The following is a 14,016-nucleotide window of genomic DNA, read 5'->3' as shown; positions in this document are numbered from 1 at the left end:
AAATTGCGGGACGCCATCAAAGCGAGAGGCGTGACAGGCTGACCAAAGGAGTCGCCTCCTCCAAAATAAGGCCCCAGTTCACAATACACATTCTGTCCAAATGAAAGCAAACTCCTGCCGCTATAAAATCCTTCCTCCGCCCCTTGCTCTCTCGACCTCGTACCATCTGACTTTCACTTCTTTCCAACCATGGAGACTATTTTGAAGTGGAAGCACTTTTCAGAGGATGATGAACTTATTTCTGAGGTAAAGTCTTGGCTTCCAGACGCAACCTACCGACTTCTACAGACGAGAGCTTTACATCTATATAAAGCAATGGGAGAAGTGTGTCACCATTGGCGGTGGCCATGTGGAGAAGGAATAATAATTATGCCAAGATTCGTTTATCCCAGTCCTTGCAAAGTGGGTCAAGGGAAATCTTTAATGAACATCTCTCGTACGCTAACATATATGAGGTGGTATTAAAAGGTTCCCGAACTTATCATCATCAACATCACCATCCAAAACTAGATATTTTTATTAAAAAAGTAATTTATTTACCTAAGTTTTAACAGCATCTTCGAAATAGTCACCTTGTGTAGTATTACACCGGTTCCAGTGGCCCTTCCACTTTCGGAATCCGGCCTGGAAGTCTTTTCCTGTAAGCAGAGTCGAGGACCTTTTACGATTCACTCTCGCTCTCGCCAACAGCGTTAAAACGGCGAACTTTGAATTGCATTTCTATCTTGAACAAGAGATGAAAGTCTGCAGGAGCTAAATATGATAAATAGAGCGGGTGCGAGAGCTATATCACGAGAAAGAGTGGTGGGGGGGAGGCTCAGTGAAGAATCCAGTTCTTCAGGCATCACAGATCCGGTCACTTTCGCTAAATGTCCTCGCTCAAACGCTTCAAAACTTCGCAGTAGAACTCTCGATTGAAGGCCTGGCCCAAGAAGACGAATTCTCGATGCACAATACTAGATTTCCGGGTGTGACACTCGTGATAAAAGTTCCAGATCACCCATTGTCTTCCAGGGACGTTCGTCAGATTTTGAAGTGCCTGTGCCACTCGATACATTACCTACGACCACATTGCTTCGTCGCCGTAAGCTTACCGAAGTATGCTCAATGTCTCGGTACCAGAATTCCCAAGTTGAACGCAAAATTACACATTGGATCTTTGTTCAAGTCAATGAAAAAAAATTCGCAGACTGCAGCATACACGTGAAATTTCAGTTCTTGCGAAATAAACACATCCTGAAGGTCACTGCTAGGTCTCACTGCACAGGCAACCATGTGCTGCCATCTATTGGCGCGCTACAAAACTAGTCCAGGGACGTTTTGATACCACTTCGCATATATCAATACTCTTGAATAGACTATATAAATAAATAAAAAATAATGCAATAATTTAAATAAATATATGAATTAAATATTACTAAAATTATATGATAACAAATTATATATATCTCCCAATATAGGTAAATTTGAAAATAATAATAGAGGATAATTTAAAATTAAAACTATGCACAGAGTAATTCACCCCCTTGGCACTAATCACCATAAATACCTATAGTTCCCTGCTGTCTTCTTCCTCTAATCACCATTTCAGTACCAGCAAAAAAAAAAAAAGAGAAGGAAAATATGTATTTTAATTCTTTATGTTATATATCACATTTAAACACAGACATTTTTATTCTGATGTTTAATCTTATATCTCACATTCTGTATTGGACATATACTTGATTCTACATGATTGATATATATACTAATTCATATTTATAATGTATAATTTAGTAATTTTAATTCTTAATATTACAAAGTATAATTTCTATTCTTAATTTTTAATCGTTAATGCTTAATCTTTAATGCTTAATTGTATATTCTTTTTAAAGGGAGGTAAAATTAGATATATAATATTTTGAAAAAGAACCTGAAGATGTGCTGGAATAATTGTAAATCTGACGATTGCATATATATATTTATATATGTATACAGTTGTGTATATGTATATATATTGTAATCTTCAAATACTGAAACACACGTGTGTAGTTCCTTCATCTATAAATATAAAAATGAGAATGTGTGTCTGTCTGTCTGTCTGTCTGTCTGTCTGTGTGTGTGAATCCCTAAAACTCGAGAACTACACAACCAATTTCATTCAAATTTTACACATGCCTTACTTAGGGTTCCAGTTGTGTTTTAGTCAAAAAAAAAATGTTTAACTTCTTGCAGAGTTCGAGCCCACGGCAACATAGTATCTCCTCCACTATTTAAGTATTACGTGTCAAAAGTGAAACAAAAACACTCATGTCAAATACTTTCACTTTAAAAATGAAACTATTCTACTAACTGAAACAATCACATTTCGATACTGTAATGACAGATACTTTCAGAGAGAGAGAGAGAGAAAGAGAGAAAGAGATAGAGAGAGATGTATATGTACACGCTATTCCACTAACTGAAACAATCACATTTCGATACTGTAATGACAGATACTTTCAGAGAGAGAGAAAGAGAGAAAGAGAGAAAGAGAGAGAGAGAGAGAGAGAGAGAGAGAGAGAGAGAGAGAGAGAGAAAGAGAGAAAGAGAGAAAGAGAGAGAGAGAGAGAGAGAGAGATGTATATGTATACATATGCATGTATATTTACACGTATATGCATAGATATATATATATAGATATAGATCTATATACATACATGTATATGTATACATATGTGTAGATGTATATATATATATAGATGTACGTGTAATATGTACATATATACATATATACATGCATACAGATATCTATACATATATACACCCATCACACACACATACACATGCACACAAACACACACATTAGTCATTTGTTTTCTTATCCAAAACTACGTCAAAAGTACTGAATGGATCTTTATGAAATTTGGAAATTATATTCTTTGCTTAACGGCCATAACTCCCATGAAAATTCATATATTTTTGATGTTGATGAAATTTTAACCCAAACATAACAGATGAGCATTATTTGTAATTCAACGGTACAGCAGTGTAAGACTACCCTTTCAGATATACTTACATTGTGATTTCTGCAATGTGGTGCATAAATTGTCAAGTAAATGAGACGCATCTTTGCCTCCACTGATTCACTTGCAAAGTGTTGAGTAAAATTATTTCGTTGCAGACCTCCTTTGAGTCTTTTTATTATCACTGCGACACACATAGTCCCCAGTTGGTAACATTGATTTCAAGGCCTTCCCAGATGAGAGACTGGCATTCCACTTAATGTCTATGTTCCATGCTGGCATGGATTGGAGAGTTATTAATGTAGAAATATGGTATCGTAGCTACTAACAGTTGAGGGTTGCGTAGTCTAGACGGCGTTTTTAGATTTCATTATTCTCTTTAACCCGGGCAAAGCCGGCTATTTCTGCTAGTGTTTAATAAATTTAAGTATTAACTAAAGTAGGAAATACTTAATGAAGTTTAGTATATACCCTGCTGGTAATTTTAGTTGTATCCTTTAAGTATCATTTCGTGATGTGCAAACTGATACCATGAGTTTACTTTCAGATATATTCATTAGGCTATTTTTTTTGTATTATCTGAAGTAGAATACCCGCATACCGATTAATCCCCCAAAATTGAATTAATATTGACTTTAATCAGATACTTTGTATATTTATAGCTAAATATATAAAGATATGATAAATAAGACCCCAAGGTACGAGATATGTATATGCATATAATGCTGAAGGGTTGTACCTGATTGATTTGGAAATTTGTCTTCCCAAATTATCTAAATTAATTATACAATTGGTTCTACCACTAGGACTTCTTATATATGTCAGGTAAGATTGCGGTGATAGAGTGGAACTCATCTTTGAAGGATATACCTATTCCCAGCTGGAAAGACTATATACAGGACCTAATTAACCAGCTAAAAAACTTTATAAATAGAATGAAATGGAAGGCTCACTACTACAATAACAACCATCCTCATAAGAATAATACTAACATGGAAGATATAGACTATATAAAGAGAAACTTCAAATCTAGGCAGGAACCTCCCAATAATAGAATTATACAGAACTTTGAGGAGAAAATATGGAATATGGTGAAAAATATCAAATTAAAAAAAAAAAATCCTAACAGACACAATAACCACCTCAGCAACTTAGCTAGAAAAATAAAAATATTAAAGAACAAGGATGGAGTTATAGTACAATCTGATAAGACCAGAAATTTATATAGACTGGATACACCACTTTATGATAAACTACTAGAAAAGGAAATAATGAAAACAATATAAGGTAGTTAATAAAAATTATATAGATAATATTAACATGATTTCCAAAAAAAAAATCATGGTTGAATATGGTATTGAAAATATAACTGAACCATATGTCCCGATGCATCCAAGAATAACAATTAAAGACCATAAAGATAATTTTTACTCAAACCCCCAAGTAAGATTAATATGCCCTAGCAAGTCAGATACATGTAGACTTAGTAAATTAATATTAGATGCAAATCTAGTAATATTAAATAAGTTAGGTAACCTTAAACTCTGGAATTGTGCCCGAGATGCTATAAAATGGTTTAATAATTTTAAGGATAAAAATAGATATAGATTCCTTCAAATTGATATAGAGAATTATTATTCATCTATAAATGATGTGGTTTTAAATAAGGCCCTGTCATATGCGACGGGAAAGGTAAAAATGTCATTTGAAGAAGTCAATTGGTGTTGGCCGCGAGGAAGTCTTTTATAAAATATAAAGATAAACTATGGGCAAGAAAAAACACAAGAGATTGTTTTGATAAACTCATTGGTGCCTCAGATTCAGCCAAGGTTACCGATCTTGTAGGTTTATATCTCGTATCTGAACTAGAAATAGAATTTACGAATATAGAGGGTGGTCGTTATAGGGATGACCTACTACTTATAACTAGAAATTGTACTAATAGGTCAGTAGAATGCCTTAAGAAGAAAATGCGCAAGTTCTTTAAGAATTATGGCCTAGGGCTAACTATAGAGAATGAGCATTGTGCAGTAAATTATCTAGACTTCAATCTTAATCTAGTCACTAATAAGATCCATCCATTCCATAAGCTGAATGAAAACCTAAAGTGTATTAGTTCTTCAAGTAACCATCCTAAATCAGTTAAAGAAGCCTTAATAAATAATATACGTCAAAACGCACACCTCACCTGATACACACAACATACACGTTACAGACGCACATACACACACACGCGCACACTCACACACGTCTGAGCCACTAACCTCTATTCATACAAACGTACACATTCGCACACACCATTCTCATACACACGCGCACACGCACATTCATTTTGGGTCACCAGTACTTTGACATCGCCCTTTCTTTCAACCTCTACTTTCAAACCTTTTCTAATCATTCGTCATGCTTGACTACTAAATCTACAAGTTCTTTTTTTTCCATTCTCTCTCTGTTTATTTTCTCGTGTTCCTTTCTGTTAAAGAGCATAGGCTCGAAACGTAAAAGACTTGTTCATATTATCGAGCGTCAAAATAATACACCTGCTTGTTGTTCATACACCTGATTTCTTCCTTTGTTTTTCTATAAATTTCTACTATACATACATATCTATCTATCTACCTATCTATCTCTATATATATATATTCCTTTACTTGTTTCAATTATTTGACTGTGGACATACTGGAGCACCGCCTCAAAGTGCTTTTTAGTTGAATAAATCGACCACAGGGCTTCCCTTTTGCTGAGCCACTAATTTACAGGGACGTAAAAACACCAGCAGCGGTTTCAAGTGATGGTGGCTGGAGACAGACATGAATACAGAGACACACACATAAATACATACAGTGGTTAGTGTTAGGAAGGGCATCTAGCTGTAAAATGCCCGCCAAAACAGACACAGTAGCCTATAGTAGTTTTTCTATCTGGCCGGCTCCTGTCAAACGTCCTACCCATGCATGCTTGGAAGATGGACGTTAAACGTTGATGATGATATACACACAGGCCTCTTTCAGTTTCTGTCTAGGCTATATCAGAAAAGAATTGCACAAGATGCCACGCAGTGGGACTGAACCCGGAACCAAGTAGTTGGAAAGCAAGCTTCTTACCACGCAGGCACGCCTATATAATTTTAGGGGTTTTCGTGGTTGTATGGGATTCATATTTGCATAATGTTTAAAGGACTCAGGCGGTGAAAAGGAAGATTAATGGATGTCATGGAGTGGTTTGTGATTGCGTTTCACCAGTCGCTATAATTGTGCACAAAAAAACATAATATAAATATAAAATTTGAATATGTATAAATGAAGAAAGACAAGTGATAACACAAGATATTATCAGTGTTTAGGTTTAAAATGTTAGTCGTTGGAGGGAAAAGACGTCATACTGTTCTGTCCAATAATCATGGCCTGGTATGCAAGTTGTGAATTTGAGCTTGAGACTCTACTGGTTTGATGAGCCTACTCTACCACACTGGCTTGACATGGCTCGGCAGAAGAGCGCAGTGTTTTATACTCTTACCAATAAGTAGTTAAATCGATTATATTGACCCGAGGAATCAACCGGTTCTTATTTTTGTCGATCCCGAAAGGATGAAATGCAAAATCGGCCTCAGATTGTTTAGCTTAGAAAGAAAAAAAGAGAAGAAATTTGAGATGACTTTGTACTGCTACTTACACGACTGCTATAATGCGTGATGCTGTAAAAGTCATAAGGTGTACCAAAAGTGAATACTTTGCTGCTGTCGAGTTTCTTGAAATTAAAGCCAAGATTTCCCTGTATTCTGTGTGGATATACGTTTATATAATGATCACGATCCGGGCGGTTATGTTCATGGTTTAATCCTATGGAATGTGCTAGTTCATGTAAAATCGATCTAAGCTGCAAAATGCAAGGTCAAAAGTGATAAATGCATAAAAGAACGGCTTGAAAATGTTACCTGGCTTCACATGTTTTAATCCTGTATATAGCCACAGCCTCACGGCTGAAACATATGAAATAATAAAAGTATAATTGCAAATTAGATCAGTTGTGTTAACAATGATCACTCACGTGATCTCCATAATTCTCTTGTTCAGATTACAATAAAATTAGTTTATTGCAGTTAACCGAAGTTCATATTTTGATGAGAATACTCTCAAAAGGTTATGCAGACATTGTCGACAATCAGGTGAAGTGAGATATATAGTATCAACTTATTTATTTTCAGTCTAATCACAGTAGAAATAGCTACCCCAATGTCCGAGCTAATAAGGCGATACATTACCCACCAAGTACTGCAATGTGAATGTTTAATCATAGAAAATTATATATGTGTAGATAGCTTTTAATTTTTTAATGGATTACTCGCAGAAAGGTAGACAACCTATTAACAGAGCTTTTCGAGGGCGGCGAGGTGACAAAATCACAGATGGTTGGACAAAACAATTTTGAGTTCAAGTCTGGCCGAAATCAACATCATCTGCTAAAATCATCAGATTCGATATAATATTTGAGTATTTGTTCTTTCTGTGAAATCTTTCCGAGATCCGGTTCTCCTTTCCTCCTTCTGCAGTCGATAAAATAAAGAAACAACAAGCAATTGGCGTCAATGTAATCAACTGACACATCCATTCAAAACTGTTGTTGAAACAAGATCAAAAACCATTATTCTAAGTTTTTCTCAGCTGTTAGGTTCCAGCAACTTTATTTCAATGGATTAAACTATCTAAACTCAGAAGACTACTTTATTCACACATGAATAAAATTCTGCAGGTAATTGCCAAAAAGGAGCAGCTAATATTTTTAACAATAATATACACATTCGCTTCTGTTCCAGCAGACCCTGTTCGATAACATACAATATTAAATCACACGTCAAAATGACAAATGAAAATATTCAAGTGTACGTGGCGTTAAAATCATGGTTGGTATATGTATTCTAGGTACAACACCAAGCTATATGTAAGTGAAACTGAAAGCTTTTAAGGTTTAAATAGGACTTTTCGACCAAGCGAATATGTTTTAGTCAATTAATTTTAGTGGAATTATTTTTTGAAGTAGCTACTCAGATATAAGAGAGCAATGTGTAAATTACAAAATATTTTAAGTTAGCATATTTATTCTTGCTACGTAGTAATGCAGAAGAACTTAAAGTTATAATTAAGGAGCAGAATATCTTTGACACAGGAGCTTGAAAGAAATGACACACAATTTAATGAATATATGCACCCTATTTCGTTCACACAAGGTTCGAGAAAGGACAGAATTATTTTTACATAAACGAGAAGATATTATGCCTCAACCAACAGAGTATTCATGAGGAGGGAAATGCATTACTGCTGACTGCAGAACTTATTTCTGCCTTCTATTTCTTCTCACTTCTTCCTCCTCGCGTCAGTAAAGTTTTTATAAAACAGAAACCCATGTAAAAAATCTGGCTGAATGGGTTGAAATATTTATCAATATACAGATTATATCGAGCAACAAAAAATTTCCGCTTCGTTTACATGATACTCTTTCGTTATCTCTTGGGGCGGAGAAGCATTCATCTGGTGTTGTTTTTTTAGAACGTTTTTGACTAAATTTAAGGACAATTTTTTTTGTAGCTTCACCTCAGAGCTGTGGCCATGCTGGGGCACAGGTGTTTTGCTACACTGTTATTATTGAGAGCCTCCTCTAATATGCAGCATTTTGTGATTAAGGGAGTCTGATGTAGCTACCCTCATTTGCACCTCTTGCCGCGAGGTAGGTTCATCTGGGACTCTCGTCAAGAAACGGTCCAGTTTTGATTTGAAAACACCTATATACACCTTGTGTAGTTCCCTCAAACTCTTTGGGAGAATATTAAAAAGCTGTCGGCTCCTGAAACTGAGGCTATTTCAGTAACTGATTCCGAAGCGCGATGGCATTGTTGGGATCTTTAGCACTGTGCAGTATCTTCCCGTTCTGGCATTGGTGTAGCTTTCAATGCCAAAATTTAGCACAATCCCTTCCAGGAACTTCCAGATGTATATTACTGCATATCTCTCCTGCCTTTGCTCCAGGAATTAGAGTCTTGGCTGTTTCAGATTTTCTCAGTAGCTGAGCTGTTGTAAAGAGACGATCTTTTTTGTGAAGCTTTGCTGCATTGCTTCAAGGTCCGCTGTTAATTTTACACTGTTGCGTGACCATAGCTGGGAGGAGTAATCCAGAGGGCTGAGGACGAATGTCCTCAAGAGGACCATCATAGTTTCCTTATCTCTGGTTCTGAACGTTCACAGGATCCATCCAGCCAGTCGTCTGCACTTTGTCACCATCCTGGTAGTGTGCACTTGGAAAGAGGTATCATCACTCATGTCGATACCCAGGTCCCTCACTGATTTAGGATCTGGTAGTTTTATATTCAGTTTTGGACGCTGGTAGCGCAGGGCCTGGAATTCACCAGCATTAAACTGAATATTATTGTCCTCAGTCAACTGTATATTGCGTCCAACTCCTGCTGCAGGTGTGCAACATCGCTGGGGTTCTGTTCGTTTTCCGAGACATTCGTATCGTCTGTGTAGCTAGCAAGTGTGGCTATCCGGGCAACTGAGGGCATATCTGAGAGGGCCACTATGAAAAGCACTGGTCCCAAGAGAGTGCCCTGTGGAACACCACTCACTATTTGTGTTTTCATTGAGGTGACTCTATTGGCCACTGCTGCCTGACTTCTATTTTTCAGTAAGTCATGTAACAATTCTCCAAGTTTTCCTGCTATGTAAAGATTACACTATTTGTGGCATATCATACCATGATCCACTTTATCAAAACCTTTTGCAAAGTCAAGGTTTATTACGTCCACATTTGAGTTGTTGAGGCAGATTAAATGATTACTGACTGTAAATCGATATCGACTGATATTCATTATTCAAATTATCAGAAAAAAGAGATCCGAGCTGATAGATACTTTTAGTTGAACAATTTTCTTATAAATCTGTATTAAGTTGAATCCATACAATTAATTTAGGCGAAATAAAATAAAAATATTTTTTTTACCCCTTCGCAAGCGTATCCTAAGCCAAGACTTTGACTTTGACCACGACCGGCCATTCCAACATTGGAATAACAGCTGTAAAAAATAAAAGAAAAACAGAAAAGTGAATGAAAATCTTTCAGCAGTCCGCTTTCTCAACGTAATCGTGTGATGTATGTATGTATGTGTGTGTGTGTGTGTGCATCTCTCTCTCTCTCTCTCTCTCTCTCTCTCTCTCTCTCTCTCTGTATATATATATATATATATATATATATATATATATATATGTATGTATATATATTACACACACAAACACATACATACACACACAGAGACACAGATATATAAAATTTATGCAAATTGTTCATGATGGACATGGTGAAGCTTTTTAAAATAAAGTCTTTCCACTAAATATGATGCTTTATACGAGTCAATGAGTCCAACAAAAACTATTTTGATTTCTTCTCTGCCACATCAAAGACTAGTTGACAAAACAGTACAGAATAAGTAGAGAATAAGAACAAGACAAGAGGTAGAGTAATAAAGATGTTGCTAGCCTGTTACATCATCAGTAGCATTGTTAGCTTACATATCATCTTCTTCCTCTGGGAGTCTATTTTTCATAACACGTCATTTTGCATAAAACCTCTCTTCATAATCAGTGAAACAAACTGCATTTTGTTACATAAAATTATATCAAATAAATTATTTATGTTATATGAGCAAACGTCACACGCACACACATACACAAACACGCACGCACACAGACATATTTATATCAGTATATTGAAATCTACACATTTATCTCGTGATCCATCAACGATGCGATATCTGCACTGCAACTGAACTGGTACCTATCTGAATAATGAGGTTATGTGCCTCCAGCCAGCCAGCCAGCCAGCCAGCCAGCAGATCTGACAAGACGCTTATGTTGCCAAGAGCAATATATGAAGCGAAACTAATGGCAACATTCTGATCGGCCATACCCAATGTATCACTTTATGAATTATCAACGAGACTCTCAGATGTTATTCGTTACTGGTCACAATGCGCTTTCAATTCTTTCTTGATTCTCCTTTTCTTTTCAATTGGGTTCCAAGTCACATTAGTGAATTTTATTTCCATCTATCGTTGTGGCGTTCCAAGAGGCCTTTTCCGATCACTTGGTTACCACATAGCAACAGTATTGGTCCATCTGCTGCCAGTGACTCTTAAGACATTTCCGACGCAGGGGACCTTCTGCATTCGGAATTGTTCGATCACATCGTTCACCCCGCTCCATTCTCCAATTATCTTATCTCGATTCTGCCCTCGCAAAGATTTTCCTGGCCATGGATATTCCCGTGGCCCTTTTTCTCGTAGACATTCTATATTTCTCTCCATCGTATCATCTCACATCTCAGTTGCGTATAGAAACGCAGGTAGGACGGTGATTGTGGAGAGTCTCCCACGTATGTTCTTGTCCAAATATACCATGAGCATGTACTTTATGGCAGTAAATTCTATTATCCTGCCATCACAATCTTCGAAATATCAGAATCCATGACACGGCGAATATTCACTGTATGTAGGCGAACTCTTTCAACTCCTAGATTTTGCTAATTTCCAACTCTATTCAGTCTTGAGCTACGACTTCGGACGGCATAATTTTGTTTTCATGCGGTTGATCTAAAACTTACTGCTGAGGTCGGGTGGCCAGCTATCTCATTATGACCTGCAACCGAGTTGGGATTCTGGTGATAAATGCAATGTTATCAACGAATCTGCAGTGTGTTAGTAGCTTTACGTTGATGTTCACGCCACTTGCTCACTCAGTGTCTTCGATGAACATTGCTAGACAAGTGAAAAGTTTGGAGAGATTGCGTTTCCATTGCTGATGCCATTTCCAATTAGAACTCATATTAGTAGCAATAACAGAGCAATATTTGTTGTGCATCCGGATTTCGCGTCCCTGACTGCTTTTGTGTATTAGTCCTGATATCTTGCATTTCGGGAGATTTCAACACTTAATCTGCTTTCCCAGTCCATAATTCTTGAAGTTATTTCCTAAAAGTCATTTCACGTTTAGAAAACATATGTATGTATGTATGCATGCATGAATTTATGTATGTATGTATGTATGTATGTATGTATGTATGTATGTATGTATGTATGTATGTATGTATGCATGTATGTCATTATTCAGTTTATTTCAAGATTTCTTACCAATAGAAACTAGATCCAAGGCTCTTTCATTGTAATTCAACATCAACATAACAGTATTTTTGTTTGTATATATGTATTATGTATGTATGTATGTATGTATGTATATTTGTTATGTATGTATTCTCATGAATATAGTTGAATATCTAGACATGCTCATATATACTTGAATGATAAACTTCTGGAAAGTTTTACTGATTTTTATAGTTCCAGTGATGGTTTGGATCTGTAGTCTCCGAATTAGCTTTCTCCTTTTTGGTTTTGAGTATCCTAATTCCTCAAGATTGGCGTTTAGGCAGCGTGCTACATATCTCAGGGCACCAATAATTACAGGTATAAACCTGAACTTGTAATCTGGTTAGAGCAACTGTAGATTTCTCAATAGTTCAGTATTCGTGTTCTCTTTTTCACTGATCTTCAATTTTATGTAAAATCCGTTGGGCAGCTAATTTCCTCAACTGTGCACAGTTACTCTTCTCTATCCCAAATCATTTTATCAAGTCTGTTGTGCTTACATTTTATTGAGATCTTATTGAGATCTTCACTGGTACATTCCACCAATATTCCTTTTTATTACGAGTGGCTATGTCTTCTACCATATTGTGGGTTCTTATTTCTTTGTCCTCAGGATTATCCTTCTGACGGATTTCATTATAGAGTGTCCAAGCTAAGACGTCATGTCTCATCGGTAAAAAATAACGTAATCACATTTTCGGGCAACAGCTTATGATGTGATATCTTCAGCACACAGTCTGCATCGGTTGTCCCATTTTACGGTTTTCCTGCATCACTATCCCTTTTGTGCATCAGTTACTTGATTGATATTTCCTGTTCCTGGATTGCAAATGTATACTCTTCAAAGTGGGAGATAGTAATCCGGTGACTCGTCCATGATAAACTGCTTTGATTATCGATACTACCATCGTCTCTGAGCTTTCTACTAATATTTCCATGCAAAGTCTTCTGCTCATATAGGCTCATTCTTTCATGTGATGATACGTTGCGGTAGAGTCGTGCAACTACTTTGGCATGACAAGGAATGTTGCTCAAGGTGGTACCTTCCGAGTCTTATGATATTATCAGCCTCACGTATGCAAACTTGGTCAAGGGATGCATTTCCATGTTGCCGAAGGGATATGATGCGAAATTCAAAGGCACTTTAGATTGACCTTAAGCTTCTCTCACCTTGTTTTCGTTTTAGCTCGAGGAGGTCTACGTCACTGTTTGTGTGGAAATCATGTGTGCTTGTTAGTGTTTTTCTTTTTTGGGGATCTGGCTCGGATCTCATCAGGCGCCCAACGAAGCAGCCCAAATGTTGGTATGAGTACTGACACTGCAAACACATTGTGGGCCACTGTTTTATTGAAGACGTGAGGTAGGTTCATCTGGAGCTCTCTACAGGGAGAGGTTCAGTTTTGATTTGAAAACACTTATATGCACTTTGTTTAGGTCCCTCATTCTCTTTGGAACAATATTAAAAAGCTGTGGGCTCCTGAAACCCAGGTTGTTGCAGTAACTGATTCTGAAGCGCGGTGACATCGGTGGGATCTTTAGCACTGTGCAATGTCAACCCACTGCGGCATTGGTGTAGCTTTCCATGACAAAATTTAGCACAATTCCTTCCAGGATCTTCCACATAAATATTACTGCATACCTCTTCCACCTTCGCTCCAGGGATGACCCTAGCTGCGAGCAGTAATCCAGGGATTTGAAGACGAATGTTCTCAAGAGGACCATCATGGTTTCCTTCTCTCTGGTTCTGAACGGTCGCCATCCAGCCAGTCATCTGCACTTTGTCGCCGTCCTGGTAATGTGCACTTGGAAAGAGGTATCGTCCCTCCTGTTGATACCCAGGTCCCTCAC

At 37.0% G+C, this 14,016-nt stretch overlaps 1 protein-coding gene across 2 annotated transcripts in view; it reads right to left on the bottom strand.

Moving 5' to 3' along the window:
* Positions 1–14,016, bottom strand: part of LOC106876115 (uncharacterized) — a 93,271-nt gene that overhangs the window by 41,633 nt on the left and 37,622 nt on the right. For both annotated transcript variants that reach the window (XM_089350003.1, XM_089350004.1), the window contains exons 6-7: positions 9,975–10,047; positions 6,657–6,860 (exon numbers count right to left, since the gene is read on the bottom strand). In XM_089350003.1, coding sequence (XP_089206129.1) covers positions 6,657–6,860; positions 9,975–10,047 — 277 coding nt within the window. The remainder of the gene's footprint in view (positions 1–6,656; positions 6,861–9,974; positions 10,048–14,016) is intronic.

This window comes from Octopus bimaculoides, chromosome 3 (genome assembly GCF_046866305.1).
Source record: "Octopus bimaculoides isolate indiv1 chromosome 3, ASM4686630v1, whole genome shotgun sequence".
In the NCBI taxonomy this organism is placed as follows: Eukaryota; Metazoa; Mollusca; class Cephalopoda; order Octopoda; family Octopodidae; genus Octopus; species Octopus bimaculoides.
Note: the sequence above shows the minus strand (reverse complement) of the source record. Positions and strands in the feature narration are given on the sequence as shown.